We start from the raw sequence: 19,433 nt of genomic DNA on the forward strand, positions 1-19,433 counted from the left end.
AAAAGCACCCACTGAAGACAATAACACTGTGCCAGTAACTGAATGTTTGATCTAAGCAGGAAACCCAAAAAGTGAAATATAAATATTTTTTCAACGGAAATTAACTGTCAAATGTTTGTTTTCCTTGGCAAAACATTAACCTACAAAAGCTCCAAGTCACCTAACATGTTTCATTGCACTGAAAACAAACATGTATACCATTCTGGTCTGGGAGACCTTATTTTGAGTTACATGTAGTTAAGCTTAGTTTCAAAACATTTCTGAAAAAAGTTTAAACAAAACATAACTGAAAAAAGTTAAAACAAATTTTTCAAAAAAGTATTTGAACAAAACTGTTCAGATACAATTTTTTTTTGGCCAATAAATGGTCCTCCTGGTCTTTAAAAATGTCCTTAATTCAAGAGAAACACTCTAAAAAAACAGTCAATGCCAGTCTTTCTTTGCTTAAAGCCCAAGGCAAAATGCTCCCCTTGGTCACTGCTGGCATGAAACCAGAAATGACAATAATTGCTAGCAGTTTTGCTTGTGTACAGGCTGCTTTCATCAAGATTCACTGCAGAGCTATCAGTGTGAAGAGACTGAAATGAACTGGTATGTTTGATGTGTAATAAGCTATTTTTAGTTCAAAGGGAAAGACATTTAGGGAAGACAATTCCTTCCTGTCTTCTCCCCCCAGCTTCATATGTGATAACTATTTAAGTACCTTTAACTAAAAAGCAGTGTGATGGATTTTCTTCATACTCTGTGGGATCTTCCTTGCTGCTGGTATAACTCCAGCAACGTTTATGTAAAATCAATTCTCCAAGGAAAATGTAGTGAACTAAAAAGGGCTTCCAAGTAGAAACAGGTTGTAGCCTTAGGATCTGATCTGGAAAACACAATGCACATACTTTACTTAACATTTGTGAGTCGTCTAATTTAAGTTAGACCTATGGATGTGAGTGCGTCCAGGATTTTGCCTTTGGCAATGGTGAAGCAGCTCAAACTTGTGGAGGTGTTTTACAGCAGTTTTCTGCTGGTAGCGCATTTTGGTTAGGTTAGATAAATTCCCAGTCTGATCCTCTCCAGGGTGTTCTGGTTATCGGTTGCTGCTTGTTCTGATGATTTCCTTCTCCAAATGTAAGGCTTCACTTTGCTGGGATGTTGCGCGGATGCCTCAGCGTGTCTCCCCTTTCAGATGAGCAGTTCTCCAGTCTCCGGTTACGTTTGCTTAGGCACGGTGAAGTAAACCCGTTAAAAGGAAACTGAGCCCATTCGCTCATGTCAGGAATCTGAAGTTTCAGATTATTTGACAATGTCAAATAAACATCTCTGTACATTTGCACTGAAATGGGATTTTGGACAGTTTAATAGATCTGGTTTCACATGCAGTTTTAAATATCGGGTAAAATTTTGGAAGCCAGTAGTGGGCTCATAGACCAAAAGTCTCCCAGGGACTGTTGCAAATCTACATTAGGTTCCTGAGCACTAGAATTTGCATTCAGTTGAAGGAAGCGTGGAGACCCTCTGATGAAGGTCAAGAGCTCAGTTTAATCTTTCTAGGGCAGATAATAATTTAAATTCAACTCTACTTTGTGAAGTAACTAACTGCAACAAATCCTTGTATGTGTATTACATATGTTGGTGTGTGAGGTGAAGGAGCCTCAGGTGTGTTAACAGTGTTTTCTCACGTCAAATGCAGTATATCAAAAATAGCTTTCAAAATGTAACCAAGTTCTTTCTTAAAACTGTGTCAGCTTTGAGGGTTTTAGCCTATACTGCTCTTCTCGGGAGGCTGTTCCAGAGCTGGATCCTCTGAAGGGTGGGAATTTTTTTCTGATTCTTACCATAAATTTATTTATGGCCAACTATTTTCCATTTGTTCTTAAGCCAACATTGTCCATTGGCTTAAGTAGCACTTCTCCTTCACTGATGTCTCCCTTCAGTTCTCCCTTCTTTTGGCCATCCCCAAGATGCATTTAGAGCGTGACTTTGCTGGGATAAATAAGTCAAATGTTTAAAGTCCCCTTTTGTGGTGTGGGCTTTCCGTTTACTTACTTGATGCCCTTTCAGTTTTCCAGTTGAAGTCTGAGCACAGGAGGAGATCCCCAGTGTGTTTCAGCGGAGCTTTTGCCACTGCCTGCAGGCTTAGGCACACGTTTGCTGGGCAAAGAGACGCGTGGCCGAAGATGTTGCCCTGTCCAGACCGATTGCTGTGGCTACCCTTTGGGGAGTGCCTGTTCCACGGCGGACAGACGGTCTGGGTCATCTCAGCCACACCTGCCCCGTTTAGCTGAGCTTCGCCGAGCGGAGCCCCCATGCTGGAGCAGTGCATGTGGTCCACGCGACTGCAGCAGCAGCACCCGCTGCCGAAGGGATGGCATGGACAGCTAGGGGAGCAGAGAGGTGTCATGCAGGCACAGTCATTAGCTCAGGGTTTGGGGGCTGTTTTGCTCCTGAGCAGACCCCATTTGCTATGTGTCACTGTGAGGGACAAGGTGGGACCCCACATTTCTTCAAGGGGCTGGATTCTCATCAGGTGTATAGTAGTCTCCAGGCACAGGGTTTCTTTGCTTGTGTCAGTCATGAGCCAATACTGGGTTGTGCATCAGGCACTGCACTGACCTGTTCTTGAATTAGTGCTTCCTGCCATTGCTAAAGTCAATTCATGTCTTGTTACTCTGGCTCCCCACCTGTGTGTCAGGAACAGGAATCACTGTTCACTTTAAGATAGCACTTGATAAAATCGTGCTTTGCCAGGCAAGCCAGCATTTTGCTTCAAACGTGACCTTTTTTATGATCTCTTTTTTTTTTTTTTTTCCAAAATGGAAATTATTACTGTGAGAGTCTCCGTTTATTGCAGAAATAATTGAGCACATTGACACATTTTAATAGGACAGATTTCAGAGTATCATACTGCAGATCTGACAGTTGCATCTGGCCTTACATCTCATTCTTTGCCAGCAGGGTAGTCCCTACTGTACTGCCACGCTAATTAATCAGCTCAGCACTTTGTTGGGATCATTGTGTGGGTTTCAGTTTCACAAAAGGATTTGCTGACTTGGCTTTTTATCTATGAAGTAACTTGACAGTGCACATTTCCAAAACAAAAGACTGAAACCTAGAAACTAAACAGAAGCAGGTTTAGAAACATGTGTGCACTACTTCAGGAGAAAAATACTGTGACTGAAATCCATAAAGCCATTGAAATTACTTATTTGTTGCTTTTGACTTCTACTTCAGAAATAGCTAATGAAATTTCTCCAGCTTTTAAGGTTAGACTGTAGAATGGTGGGGAGTTTGTTTATTATTTAATACTACTCTTGTCTGTCCTAGTCTCATCTGATATCTGAATTGCTTGGGTTTGATTCTTTGTTCATATGGGTCAGGCAAGACATAAGGAGTGTGGGGAACCATCAGCCTGTGAAGCAGTCTCACGCCATTTTTGTCTGCTCAAACCTTCAGTCAAGTTTGATGGCACACCGTAAAACACTGTCTTAATTCAAGTGCATTGTACTGTGTCTCGTGAAAGTCGTAGGGCAGAGATGACAACACATACCTTAATGTGTGTGCTTCCTCGCATGTATGTATTCTTGCTGTTCTTCCTTCTCGCTCAGATCAATAAACAGTATTTCTTGCACTAGCTGAGCTGCATGGATGCCAAAGGGGTCACAACAGACTGCAATTTGAGGATGCAGCCTCCGCTAAATGGACTCTGAAATGTTGCTGTGCGTTCTTCACTGCCCAATTACAGGGGGGACAGTCACCACATAGTGCTGAGATAAGGAGATACTGGTGTTTTAAGGTCTGCCCTGGGAAAGTGGTGAACACCTGCAATTCCTGTTGAGGTCAAGAAGTGCAGGTGCTCAGCAGTTCTCTTGCAGGTCACCTTTTAAACAAATACTTTTCACAAAACCTTTTCACAGTCACCTTTAAAAGCAGAATGTCCACTACCAGGCGCTTTCAGTTCCTCTCATTTTCCTGGCAGTTTCGCGTTACAGGGACTCATGGAAATTGAACAAGGCGAAGGTTGCAATCAGTTCTGTCTAGAAGCAACCAAATATAACCTGAAACTGTTATGCATGCACCCTTGGGGGTGTTTTTAAGTAAATGGAATGAAAGCTCGAAGGAAAGTGGTGTGAGCCTTTCACACATGACTTTATAGAGTTCTCTATAAAGTTACAATACAATAAAAAGCTGTTCAAATGTATGTCTCTATTTTGTACAGGCTTTACTGAAGCAAGCTCTGCTTGCAGCCTCTTCCTGTTCTCTCCCCCATACTGATGGTATGGGGGGGTAAGCAAGCAGCTGTGTGGGTGCTTAGCTACTGGTTGGGGTGAACCCACCACACCCAGTGTTCTGGAATTTTAAATAATATTGAGCTTAAGACACTGCTTGAAAAGGAAAAAACCAATATCAAGCCTCCCTCTTGAACTAGCGTCTTCCCTTACAACTTCTTGCTTATAGTAGTACATAGCAGTTATGAAGCACTTCCCACTTCCTTAGGATTTTAAAAGTATTCAAGCAAATTAAAAGCCTACAACCTGCAAAAAATGTTTATGAACACATTTTTGTGTCCTCTTAAATTCCTGAGTTATACATGAAAATGGATCTTAGGCTGCTGAATTACTGTGTTGCAGTTAAACCTCACAAAAATCCTGTGAAGTAGATAATTTATTATTTCCATCTGAGAGATGGTGAGGCTGAGGCAAACTCATCCACTGATTTGTGTCTTCCTCCTCGTCCCAGAGTAGCAACTACCTGTTCCTGGTTGTACTCAGTTTCTTGACTGTTGTTTTACCCCATATGAAGATGGAGAAGTAAATGCTGTATTTGTTTTCATGGTGTGGGCAAAGTGGAAAAAGATGAAGCCGGGTCTGAAAATAATAGAGGGTAGGATACCTAGATGAGAAATATTCATTAGTTTGCACAATGCTCTTAGCCTTGCCCTCTCTTGTCAAAACTCTTGAGTCCTGCTGTTCCTCTGGGTCATTGCTGTAGCACTGTAATAGGGAAGGAGAAAAAGAACCCGAGGTGGCTGGGAATAAAGGGCATTAACTGGGTGAAGGGATGAAGTTGCCTCCCCAACCTTAGTTTGTGGAGCTAAAGAGACAGGACTTAAACTGCCACGTATAATACACTGGGAGGAATGAGAAGGCCAAACAGTTTAAGGATGCATGAGCCTTATCCACATCTGCTGGCACAGAGCTGCAGTGGCTTTGGTTTCTTGTTGCACTGATGACAGATAATGCAATAGCTCCCTGGAGGAGCATGACTTCCCTTGCCTTCGGCATGGCCGCCGCACTCGGAGCCAGGGGCCTGGGAGGGACGTGCCAGACTGGGAATCAGGAGCCGGCCCTGCGCCCAGCTCCGGCCATCCAGGCAGCTGGGGTTATGGCAGCTCACTCCACCAGTACTCCCCGTTCCCGGCTTTGACTCCGCTGCTTAGATCAGGGGCTCTCTGGGGCAGACACAGGCCTGTGGCATATGTGGTGTGTTCACCCTCGTGGCTAGGGTAATATGTACAGGTGCCAGGCTGGTTGGGGTTCCCAGCTGCCACAGTAAGAAATATTTGCTAGCCTTGGTAGTACTGTGCGTACAGTTATATGCTCAAAGAAGAAAAAGAATAAAAGGATGCTGCAGAGCAGTTTTGACCAAGTCCTACAGCTTATATTGGCAAAAATTGCAGGGCTTGGTATTCTTCCTGTTCAAATATTGGCTTAAGTGATGAGTATTAAAAGGTCTCAGTGTACTGTTGTAGGCTGAACTTCTTTCACCCCTGCTATCTAAAATCCTGTTTATGTTAAGGTGTGTGGCCTTAATAGCTGTTCAATCAACCTTCACTTCAGTAGTTGACTTTCAGGCACTCTGTTTTGCAAGATTAATATCCTCTTAATAAAAGTAACCTTGTGTGCATTCAACTCTGCTTGCGTGCAGATACCTGAAAACAAGTTGAAAATGGCTTTGCCAATATTACAAGCAGAATGTTTAAAAAAAAAATCAATCTTAAACTAGCATACAAAATATTAACAACATTTTCTGCACTCTCAAGTTGTCAGGAGACCGTGTGATTCTTTCCACATTAAGAAGGGAGTTTCTCAAACAGTTCAGCAGCCAAATGCCAGGGGCTGCGCTATGCAAAACGCTTCCCCTTCTCAAGGCAGCTTTTACTACAGCTGAATAAACGATGTGGTAGGTACGCACGGCTAGAGGTGCACATCAGCAGGCATCCAGGGGGAGAAGTTCAGGTGGGAGCTCTCTAGGGACAGCCAAAGCCACATCCTGCATGTGGTCCATGTTCCCTCCTCGAAGGGGCAGGTCTGCATTTTGCAAGCAAGCAGCTATCTCCGATAAAGACATCCTCCCTGTGCTGACACTTGCTTTGTCTGTGTTTTGCCTGCAGTGGCTGAGGAACCCAGGCCCCCAGCACGAGAAACGGACTCTCTTTGGAGACATGGTGTGCTTCTTGTTTATCACTCCGCTGGCGACCATCTCTGGCTGGTTGTGTCTACGAGGAGCAGTGGACCATCTGCACTTTAGTAGTAGGCTAGAAGCTGTTGGCCTCATTGCACTCACTGTCGCACTCTTCACTATTTACCTCTTTTGGACCCTAGTAAGTATTGGTTTTCTATTCAACTCACAGGAATAAAGGAAAGAACAAATCAGAAAATTAATTACACAGAGTGCTGTAGTAGCAGGTGGACTGTTTTACAAAGCATTGCTTATATTTACATTCTGTACTGATAAATTTAAGTTACATCTGCAAGAAACCTCTGGGTTCCACACCATTCAAGTTCTGTGGAAAACCAGAGACAGTTTGCCTTTGGGGTCAGTAATTCCCAAATCCCAAACACCAGAGGGGATAGCAAGAGGGAGACAAGGATGTAACATGGAGGAGTTAAAGACAGATGCTACAAGAGGGAGTTTCATCAAAGATAATGTGCAAAAGGTAAAGGCACAGTGCACAAAAAAGCTTTAGGTGAACAACCTGGCTGCTACAGAGGATTCAGATTTTATTCTAATCCAACATCTGGCTAATTTTACAGTTCAAAAGGCTTGGACAGGGGTGCATCCCGTGCTTTCCCCATTCCTCATGCTCGTAGCGCTGGGGGAAGTCCATGGCAGAACGCACCTTACACCCAGGTCTGCAGAAATGTAGCTGCCTTTGAGCGCAGATTAAATCACTGCCTTATTCCCATCCTGCACCCAGGTGTGCTGTAACTTGCATGCTGATCCATCCTAAAAGCCACTTGTTTTGTACCAGGTTGTACAAACTGAGATCAGTTCCTGGGCCCAGTGCACCAATAAACCCTTGGCCCAGCAGAAGTGAAGGGAACCCAGAGGACAGCTGCCCAAATAAGTCTTTATCAAGCCATGGTCTAGCAGTTCACTTTAAAACCCCAGGTTACTGTTGAGTTTGACTTTTCACACCTCTAGCTCTGGTGGGGGAAAGAGAACAGAACAATGGATGCAGACAGGGAGCATTCACACTAACAGGGTAATGCTTGTGCAATGATGCAAGGCTGTGCTGCTGTGACAGAAAAAGCTAATCTGAGCCTGTGCTGCCCTGAGTAGGGGCAAGACCACCGTGCCTGTGGTGCTGGCACGGCCACTAATGCCACAGGGCCAGCGCCCAGCTCTCCCCCTCAGTAGGCATGGCCACACACTGTATGGGTGACCCCTTCCAGCAGTTTTTGATCAGTGTAAGCTGCTGAGGAGGTGGCACTTTTAAGAACTGCATTAATAGAACTAGCCCACAGCAAGAAACTCATATGCTGAGCCCAGAGTAAGCTTGGAAAAGGGGAGGTGGGGGGAAACACAAAAACCCCACACTACCTAACAACTAGCCCCAAGAAAGCTATGAAAGGTAACATCTCATTTACTTCATTCATAACAGTGAAACCCTGTCTCATCCATAGAGGACTGCAGGCTAATTTTAGCAGTGCACAACCATAGGGAAAGCTCAGAGTTCTGCCTCAGCCTCCTGCAGTTTCTCTTTGTTGTTTCTGCTTCCATGTTCTGTGAAGCTGCAGCAGCAGCACTCCCCTTTGACAGGATGGTCATTTACTCCAACAGTGAGGTGGCACTTGTATTTCCTGCAGTACTGTGTGTAGACATGTCTGTCAGGTATTCAAGCAAAGGTTGTTCAAATTTCCTTTTCTAAGGAAATTTGAAATTTCCTTAGAAACACAAATGCTGTCAAATTTACCTTATATACATAATTCACAAGCACCAAAATGGTTGGAAATTGGAAAGGGTAGTCTGGCTAAGTAGTTGCATTTAATTACCCATGACACATGGACATATCTAACCTTGCTCACTAAGACTTCTGGAGCATCTCAGTTGTAGTCCCTACCACCATCTATTGCATTTGCATTGTAAGTGGCAAAAAAATCCTTCTATTCATTTATAACTTCTACCCCTTCAAAAGCATACAGAGAAATGTGTTATTGGCACTTGCAGAATATGGTGATAGTAAGCCTGATGTAAACGCATACCTTGGTTGATTTAATTGAAATATAGTATAGTATTAATGTCCACTGAGTTGTGGAAGATGTAATTCCACTCTAATCTATTAGTCAGACCAGCAGGAAGTGGATGGGCTAATGAAGCACTGCATGCATCAGGGAAGGGCAAGGCAGGAAGCCTTTCAGGGCACCGTAACCCTCCTGTTCAGCGTGGGGTTAGTTCAGTGGGTAGAGCAGAGAAGCACGGTGGGGAGGACTCTCAGGCTCTCTTCACAGTACAGAAGGTGCCCTCATTGCCCTCACAGCATTAGTACTGGATGGAGTTTTGAGGAGGTTTAAGTATAGCTGCAGATTATGTCAATAGGCTTGAGTGACAGTGTTTTCACACACTTTCTCAGATGGCAGATTTGCAAGTCAAGGTAGAGATTTAAAGCAACTACTTTACAAATGGCACTAAACACCCTACACATGGAAGACATGCCCACTCTCTGCTTCACGGCCTGAGACCCATCAGTCATGCAGGAAAGCCCCAGCCTGCATTTGCCTTTGGGGAGGTTCCACACTCCCCTTGCCATACAGCAAGGAATGGATGCACATGCAGAAGTGCTAACCCCATCAAGTGCTTCAGCAGCACCTGCCCTTTAATTTTCAGAAATGGGAGAATCCTGTACTACTTGCTTAGTTATGGCTGTGCAGGGGATAGATTGAGTGCTGTGGGGTAAATTACACACAACATGTCATATAATGCTCCTTTAGGTCCTGGGAAAATTAAGAAAACAAAACCTTTGTTTTACTTCCAATAAATCAGCTTATTTTCTCTGGAGGCAAAAGCTGGCATATAGATTATTTACACACCACAGTTATCCCAGTGAGCAGAGAATGGGAGAGATACTATTTTTAGCATCCAAGAAGCTATTTTATCCCTTCCCCTAAAACAGCCAAAGTTCTCCATAAAATGCTGTTGCTTTTCTTCTGTATTTAATCACTGTAACTGATGTACACACACAAAAAAAGCCTGCTACTCCCAAGGAGAAAGCTTCAGACACAAAACAGAGATTGCTATTTAAACTAAGAATTCAGGGCCACACTCTGCTTTCTCTTGCACACATGTAATCTTGACTCCTGTAAGATCAAGTAGCAGGTTAGAGTACAACAGGATTTGGCCCTATAGCTTCCAGTGTAACATAACTGCGGATTTAAAACAAAGGCTAGCCCAAATTAATTCAGAGTAAGTTAGAAAGATAGACACTCCCCTGCTATCCTACTGAAGAGGCAAACAAAGGAGTTTAGTATGCCAAGGACCAGTGTAAATCTGGCCTTTGTTCAGCATCTCAAGAGTGTAGCTCAGCATCTAGTGTAACACCTTAGGGTGAGTAACCGTGGCTCTGCTGAAATTCAGTAGCTGACATCACTTGGAAACCGCCTCCAGGCAAGAGCCCATTGTAAACAAGCTGTCAAACTTAACTAGGATATCCTGTGAAAATGCCTTAAACAAACAAGCAGTTAAAGCCTGGCTTAACAATGCAGCCGTTCCTCAAAGAATCTCATGTGATGCTACTTGAAAACTCAACCTAAACTCTAGCTCACTCCTCTGAAGCAGTCACTGCATTTTGCATGGCTTTGCAGGTGTTTTTTCCCCTCCTCCCTCTACCACATGATTTCTGCTGATACTGTAGTGCCTTTTAAAAAGAGATTTCTCATGTTCTTTCAATATATGATGTTCCACAAAAAGATGCAGACTGCTTAACCTTCAGGGGCAGCAGAGGAGATTGAAAGGTGGGGAATCAATTCATCTGTTGGAAGAGTTCACTAAGCAGATGCCCAAAGAACAAAAGCTCTATAGGTTTCCCTCGTTAACAGCAGACAGCTGTATAAAGATCTAAAAAAAAAACAACCCAGAAAGTTTTTTTGTCCCTAGTAGGATTTTATAGAAAGGTAAATTATTTAGGTAAAAGCACCCTTTTTGCAATAAGGAAAGGGGTTTGATGGATATTCATAGGCATGTATATTACTTAATATCCCTCCATATCTCACTGGCAGCCAGCCTGTCGTTGCTGTAGGGGTAGGAAAGCAAGCAGCACAGCCCCTTTTGACAGCAGCACACACAGCCACTTCTCTGCAAACAGTCAGCAGCATCTTCCACCCAGCTGTGCAAACCAAGCATGGTCCCTCCAGCCTTTATGGCACCCTCTGCCCTCTGAACAACATTGACCTACAGAAGTGGCACAGGTGCATAAAAATCAGTGACAAATGACCAGCTGTACATGAAGACAGAACAGCTAACAAAAAAAAGGTTCCTCCTGTGTTCACTGTGTGGGTCCCTCCTGCCCACATCTCAAGAACATGGTAACTGCCATGTGGCACATTTCACCCAAAAAGTCCCAAGACAGTGTACAGGTTACTTTTTTTTTAAAACTGCACATGTGCGTCATCTTACACAGACATAACTCTCACTACATTTGGCTGTCACTAAAATAAGCAGTAAACTATTTAAAAAAAATATAGGGCCAAGCTATCTTGTATATCCATACCAGTCAGTCATTTCTCTTCCACTCTTAGCAGAACCACACTAAGGTTGAAATTGGTTAGCTGATAACAAAAAAAATTCAAAGACAAATCTCAACTGAGATACACACACGTTGGCAGATGGCTCACACTCACCTTGTTGTGTCTGTGCAATCTTGAATTTGATGCATTCAGCAGTAAAGCATTACAAGATAGAACATATGACCCTGTCAGTGTTTGCACACAGCTTAGCTACCTGCAAGCCTTCACCACCCAGCCAATTACATTATTTGTCAGTTTAACAACTTGCAGCATGTTAGCACCCCAAAGTCATTCTCATTGTAAGTGGCTGCCAATAATTCTAGTTCTTGGGAAAGACAGAGGCAGGATGTCTGATTTTGCATGTTATAAAAAAGGGAAAGAGGTAGGCAACAGCAGAAAGTAGGGCACAGGATGCTTTTCTTCTCTGCTGTGGCAACTTGGGGAACAAGCCATCTACACGGTAGGTCTCATCTTTTTGCTCGTTTTTATCCCACCCAGTTAGGCTGCTTATCAGCTTTTTGTTCCACTTGAAGGCATTGCCCCCCCAAACTCCAGTTGATTCCTTGGAGGACTGCAGCGGCTCTAAACACAGTGCATCTCTCTCCTCTCCCCAGGTATCCTTTAGGTATCACTGTAGATTATACAACGAATGGCGTCGGACCAATCAGCGGGTGATACTCCTAATCCCAAAGTCTGCCAACATCCCCTCCAACCAGCAGTCCCTGCTGGGCCTGCAGCCCCTCAAAAGGAACTCAAAGGAGACAATCGTTTGATTTGGGCAGTTCTGCACAGGGGCCATGCACTAAAAATATCTTCCTCAGACTCATGGAGGTCAGACACCGTCCAGAACCCAGGAATGTGCTATTCGGATTTACAAACTCTTTGCAGAGGAATAAATCGCTGTTTGAATTCAAATAATAGATGCTGCAATTGTATGATATTTGCTAAGCTGCCAAACTTGTTTATTTAGCAGATACTGTATGGAATTCTACAAACTCGTGTTAATACTTGCATCATCAAGTGATGCAAACTTTTTTATTATTGAAAATATTGAACTATGATAATTAACAATGCAAAACAGGTTTAAAAAGTGCTTTGTTTTTATCATTTCCTGTTCTTACAGTATTATTTTTTTAAGGTAGCTGGGTAGTAACCAGTGCTGTTTTTTCTTTCCTAAAGCGCAGCAATGGCATTCCCCCAGTTGATTTTATTTGAAGGTCCTTTATACCAGTATTTTGGATTATTAAAATTTGTGTGCAACGAGTTCTGCAAATTGGCATATTATTTAAACACTAGAAAGTGATCAGAAAATTATCTTCTCCATTTCCTCTTCAGCAGGGAAGTCCTGATAGGAAAATTCTTCAGTAATAAGTTTAGCATGTGCAAAAGAAAGAAATCACACAAATTGCAATAATCTTCCTACTCAAAAGTATTTTAGTACATAGCACTCAGGAAAAAAAATAATTGTTCTTTTTCCACTCAGAAGCAACAAATTAGGCACCACATTCTGCACTGAAGTGCACATTCTCCTGGTGTGAATTCAAACTTAGCCAATTTAGTTTGCATTTACACCAAGCTGAATTTAACCCTAATTGTAAGACTTATCTTTGTAAGGAAAACTCTGCATACATAATGAATGAGATCATTAGACATGCTTTAGGAAGCAGGAACTTGTCTTGCATAAAAATTAGCATTATTTTAAAGCTGCAGAATTTTCAGCTTGACAGGTAGATTTAGCAGAGTAGGTAAACCCTAACCTCTCACTGTAGCACTGAGACTAAGGCTTTTTTAAAAAAAATGTAATACACAGCCTACTATGGTGACCAAACTGAATTTGGAGTGTAAGGCCTAGACTTTATTCCTGGGTGGCATTATCTTTTTCCCCTTGGGTTTATGCCCAATTCATTCAGCAATTCTTCACTCTCAGAAGAGAGACACACTTATGTAGAGAGACTTATCTTACAGAACTACACAAAATTTCCTTAACAAATGCTGCTAAAATGACAAATTGATACATAGCCCCTTTGAATAGATTAATTTTTTTAGAAATGTGCATAGATGGCAATGCCACATCTTATGTTTTCCAAACTCTGTGGAAACTGAAAATAAAAAGGAATATATAGCAAAAAGGCTAATAATAATTCAGATAGTTCAAGGTATTATGCGTGTTTACCATCACACAAGAGCTTGTTGTTGTGTGTGCTCTATGGAAGAAAAAGCTTAGTACACAAAACCAAGTCTGTTAGCTTCTTTATTCTGTCTTTGGACCAGCCTAGCTGTAGTCATGTAGTCATACAATATTCTTTGTAACTGTCAATTTCATGGGGATATAAGGATCAACTACCTATATAAAGCAATAACGGCCTCATTCAGACACAAATCTAGTTTCACAGCAAGCCAAGATGTGTAAGAAAATTGTGGACCTGCAGATCTATACTCATTAGTCTGACAATAAGGTCAGGGGTTGGTCATATGGCAGTGAGTACCTGCTTCTCTTCCAGAGAAAACTATACAAGATACTGAAGACACGGGTATCACAAACTCTGTGATGGCCTAAAACCTGTAGTGCTTTTTTTTAAACCCTCTTCCCAAAGGCAACTAACTTTCTGGATAGAAGACTGAACATGCATGTAGGCAGAGAGTTCCAGGTTGAAAGAAATCCTGCTAGCCAGGAGCACAGAAATAAAGCAAGTCTAGCTGGGTCAGGACACTGTCAGACTGTTTTAATGCCTACACATTTGCTTTAGGTAAGCTTTCTTCAGAATTCTGTTACTACTTTTGATTCTTTGGGAGATAACCCAGAAAGTTGGCCCATGAAAGAAGTGTTATTCTTAAGTAAGTACTATTCTTGATTTTGTTTCATGAAACAAAAAATTAGGATGATACAGAATTAAGTAGCAACTAGGAAAACAATTATTCAAATCAAGCTACAAGGTATATGCACACAGATCAGCATAGTGACTTGGCCCAGCTTGTCTGTGTTATTCCAGTTTCATTTTTTTGTTTAAAGACAGCTTATTTAATCTGAAGAAGGCACATTGAAGTAGCCAGAGAGGAAGTATGGTCCAGTTCAGCAAATACATTACTACTCTAGTTTCTCTGCTTGATGCACAAGTACAGCAAAACTGACTGGTGAAGTCACTAGCAATAGTCTCCCATGCATTTTCTTGAGAAACAAACGCCAGAAAACATCCAGTCACACACTTATCCTTTTGCATTAAACTAATGGAAAAAAAGCATACTTCATATTCTTCTTTGTTTTTCCTAAAACATAGAACAGGAAGGTGGGTGATATTAATTCTTATTCCCACTTCTGTTCTGAACTAAAGACTTGCAGACAGAAGGCTCCTCCTGACAAGTATTGCTTTTTCTTCCACTAGTTGAGGCTGTTGTTGCCACACCAGGTCCAAATTTCAATGAACAATTTTAAAACTGGATCATTACAGCAAATATTCTACAACAGCAGCAATACTCATTTTCATCTGAATAGATGTGAAAGACAAAATTAACTGCAGCAGTAGCTACAGCTAGCAAAGCTTCTGGCAGTACAATGACACCTTTGTTATGCTATCCTTAAAGAGTTCCCAGTTAAGCAAATATAAAAGTTAACTAATGAAAGGATGGGGGAGGTCTTTTTTTTTTCTTTTTTTTTAAATAATGTCACTCGATTTGCTTCTAAGCAACATTATGCTTTCTTCTCATGCAGCTGGCCTTGCCATTGACATTCCTTTTCCATGTAAGAAGTTACATAGAAGGAACAGTATTCAAATCAGTATTTTGAGCTGCAAGTGATAAAAGCAACAGCAACTTAAGCCACCCAAAAAACCCTTCTATGAAGCTGCAGGCATAATACAGTTTTGTTCCTTCCTTTCACATCCTGCTTGCTGATGACGGAGATTGCCATCCTAAGTGTATAGAGTTAAACCTACACAGAGTCCACTACAATTCAGTATTAATGATGAGTGCAATGCAAATTGAGGAAGTTTTACTTCTTCTACATAGCCTTTTCCCTGCGAGACTAGTCTATCATATATAAAACAACAAACAAGGCAAAATTAAAGTAAGGTTAAGCAGTGGTATTTGACAAAATGACGATGTTGACAAGGTACGAGATTCAACAGCAGGAAGCTATGCAACTCCTCACTTCCTATTGTAGTGAGGAGAATAAGACAGAGGAAGCAGCAGTATAAACTACTTAGGAAGAAGGGAGGAAAGCACATTCAGTGGATAGAAGAAACTGATACAGAAGGATGTAACTGAAGATTGAGAAATACCATAGCTGCCTGTTCAACTGGAAGGAAGTCACAGCATAAGTAGGATTAAAGATACTTCAGGTTTTTCTGTTTTGTTTGTTTGTTTTGGTTTTGTTTTGGTTTTTTTTTTAACTCAACTGTATAGTTCTGCCAGACTGAGACTTCAAACTGTCATTTACATTTCATTTATTAAAAACAGCTTTGCATCAGTTTTACAGTAGGAAGTCACACAGCGCAATGTGACAACTCAGTATATAAAGGGAATCAGCGCCAATATACACAACTGGCCTTTGATGCAGTGGATACCATCAGAAAGAGATGAAGAGCTACCAGGAGAAACACTTATGCACTAAAAAGAGAGCTAAAAAAGCTCTCCCTTTCAAATGAAGGTAAGTTTAAAAAAAGTAACTGTTAATAATTAAGCTTTTCATCTGTTATTGTGAGACCGAGCTCCATTTAATATACAGCTGGTTAATTAAACAAGCATTTTCCTTGCAAGCAGAATTGAGTATTGCCTATTGACTGCCAAATACTGGTTTGGGGTATTCTGTGAAAAGTTTCTTTAAAAACTACTAGACGATGCAAAATGTACAACAGAGGCCCCTAGCTTTATAAACACCTGGCAGGCCCACAAAACAAGCAAGCCTACAGTGTGGGTATATAGTATGTAATGGAACTGATGATGACACCACACTGCATCCTAATCCATTGCTGTTATTCCACATTTCAAGTTTAATTTCCACATAAGAAAGCTTCTTCAAAAATCAAGAAGTTGCATCTCTCAACAGCTGCCAAGTTTGTTAGTAGCTTTCAGTTCTTAAATTTTTTTACTGACAGCATCTTACACCTCATGTGTCTGTGCTACAACATTTTTTTCCTCCCTTTGATGTTGAAATGTTATAGAACCGATTGTGATTTTTCTTCAACTCTATCATAAGTGTAAAAAATTCTTTCCCAATAAAACTTGTTAAAATACAGAATCAATGTTGACGTTCTATCTACAACATCCCATTACAAACAACAAAACACACAACCTACAGAAACAAAATACTACAGTTGCAGAGAAAACCAACATTACAGTTTCACTCCATGACTTACATTATGGAGAAGGTCAGACTTGCTTGCCACTAATCTCTTCTGTTCATAAAATGCAACACTCAAACCAGCTATGAAAATTCACATCCAAGAGTTAATTGGTAACTCTAGGAAAATCCTATGAAACAGTCAGCTTAAGCTGAAACGTGCCTATTACTGATGACACCAAATATAACTTTTCTTTCTTCAGGATTAATCACACAGAGAACAAGTCCTGTATTTATGCAAACCCATAAAAGGAAACCAGAGGAGAGCAGCAAAGGACTCAGAGCAATAAATGCACACTAAGGAAAACGTGAGATAAAATAGCTAACTTTGGCTGTAATCCTATGATGGATCTTGTTGAATATTATCAATAATTAAGTGTGCCAGTGTTTCCTTGAAGCTGACCGTCATATACCAGGAAAGGCTAAATAGGCATTTTCATCCATCAGACATAGCTTCCATTCCCTTTATAAAAATCACCAGTTAGTACTAGTTGTCCTATTTGGGTCAAGAGCTTTAAAAACTTTTATTCCCCATCAATTACTTACTTTGCCTAGAGAAAAATACTTCATAGTCAATTACCATGTAGCCATTTTTGCCAAAGCAGCAGTCATTTTTTTTTCTACTACTACCACCTATACTGCTTACAGTGCAGTATGAATATAAAAGGCACTGTTTCACAGATTTGGAGTTTCCCCATAAAACATTGTTTTCACTCCAGAAACCCTGAAATTAGTATCAAAATGATACACTGATAAGACAGTTAAATTTCTCCCTGAAAATTTAAGACCAGCATTTAAAATGGTTTCTTTTACAGAAGCAAACAAATGAATAATTAGCATATATTGAACAGAAAAAGTATTTACATCACTTACACACTGATTTCTCTTTCTATATTTTGCTGTCTGCTTGAGCAAATACAATGTAGGTATATGAAGCAGGGATAACGTCAGAAGCATAAGCATTTGTAGCATAGAGCTACAACTGACTACACTGTAAAATAATTTGGGCTACAATTGATTAATAAACCTCAGTGTAATCAACTTGTCCACTATAAACAAAGAATGCAGTTTACAGGTTTGCTGATTTTGCTGTGAAAAGAACCAAAAAATCAAACTTGTGTAGAAGCAGAACCAGCTCACAGGAATGCACACCTTGCCTCAAGAGTGTTCATTATACAATGCTAGTGTGGTACAAGTCAAACCACTTGTTTCCTGAACAGATTCTTATTCTGGTTTTCACAGTAATGAATGTATTTGAGCAGATACATTTCTGGTAAAGTGTTTTTCTATTTTCAAGCAGTAAGTTACTAAACAGTTTTCACCTGCCAGGATGATACAATTTGTATCTCTTGTCAACTGTGTAACAGATCAGTATCAGATAATGATAATCCACATCTGTTGCCAAGTCTAGAAAGGACTGAATGTACCTAAAAATAATCATTACATATTACTGTAACAGTAGTAATAAAAAGACCTACCAAAATTTTAATCACAAGTTGAACATGTCTACAGAGCTAACTAGGATATTGTTTGCTTCTTCTATGGCTCATTACCTGACTCACAACCTCAGAAAACATGAGCACATTTCACATAACATTGCATATAGTCAATTAGCTCATTTTTCAGTGGTCAGATACCTTTACCAAATCCATCCGTGTGCCTTCTCTCACCCAGACTGGTGTTGATCATGGCAGTAACCACAACAGCCGAGGTGGTGTATTTTGAATGCAGTTCCAAACTAACAGGAACAAGAGCTCTCATGTCTATATTGTGTGACAGAAGAGAAAAAAATTAGTATTGCCATAAAAATTTGCGTTTGCTGCATACAGTGGCACAATGCATAGCCCTCCACAAGCTTGAGGCTGGTGTTTTTCAGTGCAGCAATGAAAGGTCCACCCTACCTTGCAGTAATCAAAATGTACTTCTGGACTTCAGTGTGGAAAGATGGGGAAGAGGTAGGAGAACAGAAGCTGTTCTGTTCAATAAAGCAGAAACTTTCAAAAGTTATTATGGAACTCACAGGCAAATGTAGGAAGTTTTGGGTTTTTAAAATATTTTAATAGTCATATCTCCACCTGGTGGTAGGATGTTTCACTCTAAAGGTTAGAGTGAGCACACATGCGCGCACACACTCCCCAGAAAGGTAATTTGTGTTTCCCAACACTCTTTATGCTAGTTTACAGAAATACTTATAACAGCAAAATAATTTTTCTAAAATCAGCATTTCTCCCATTGTCATCCATCACAAGAGTGCTTATTTACCAGAATATTCACAAGACTCATGTAAAAGCTCTCTTTATAGAGAAAATTAGTTTCAAGTAGCAGCTCCTAGCTACACATTCAAGTAGGAGAGTTACAGCACTGTTCATCATCCTGGTGACAAAAAACAGGCTCTACAAAAGCTATAACCAAGAATGCTTGATTATACTGCCAGGTTCCTACTGTGAATTAAGAATTAGGTACCCAATGCCTACATGCAAAGTATTTTTCTTTACTACTGATTGGAGAGATTAACAGTTCTATTTAACTGGCCTACTCAAGTCTTTACTGGAATACATTGCTAGCCTGTGCTATTAGTTTTGAAAACAATAAACAAGGAATGGAAGTAACCATTTCCTACAACATACATGTTCATTAATATGGTGTATGTCTACAGATATCTGTGACTACAATGATTAGAAAGCCATTATCCCTATAGATTGAATTGAGAAGTATTCAGAATGTTACGGGATATAGAGTGATGCATAAAAGACAGGAAAATATTTATACTATGTAAACATTCAAGTATAAACAGGAAGTTAAATCAAGTATTACATCATGGTTTAATGCAGTTGTTTAAGCCAGGATTACTGTCAAAAGCAGCATTCCCCTAATCCTCATCCATATGCATAACCCTTGGCCACCCCCACCACCTTCTGCTGGCACAAGGTTGCAATGTCACCATGTAGTTCACCAGAAAAGGGAACTTATCCAAGATGAAAGACATGTTAAAAAAGGTCTTAAATTTGTCATGAGACTAATGCTAGAAAAAAGCTCAAATAAACTTCCAAAATTCTGACCGTGCATTTAAAAATACTTCCAGACTAAGATTAAGACAACTATTT

The 19,433-nt window shown here is 40.8% G+C and overlaps 1 protein-coding gene across 1 annotated transcript in view; it reads left to right on the plus strand.

Annotated features, from left to right (window-relative positions):
- The window catches only part of MARCHF3 (membrane associated ring-CH-type finger 3), a 78,035-nt gene extending 65,965 nt beyond the window's left edge, over positions 1–12,070 (plus strand). The window contains exons 4-5 of the mRNA XM_072859544.1: positions 6,383–6,592; positions 11,609–12,070. Coding sequence (XP_072715645.1) covers positions 6,383–6,592; positions 11,609–11,767 — 369 coding nt within the window. The 3' untranslated portion in view covers positions 11,768–12,070. The remainder of the gene's footprint in view (positions 1–6,382; positions 6,593–11,608) is intronic.
- Positions 12,071–19,433: the final 7,363 nt, after the last annotated feature.

This window comes from Ciconia boyciana, chromosome 4 (genome assembly GCF_034638445.1).
Source record: "Ciconia boyciana chromosome 4, ASM3463844v1, whole genome shotgun sequence".
Taxonomy (NCBI): domain Eukaryota; kingdom Metazoa; phylum Chordata; class Aves; order Ciconiiformes; family Ciconiidae; genus Ciconia; species Ciconia boyciana.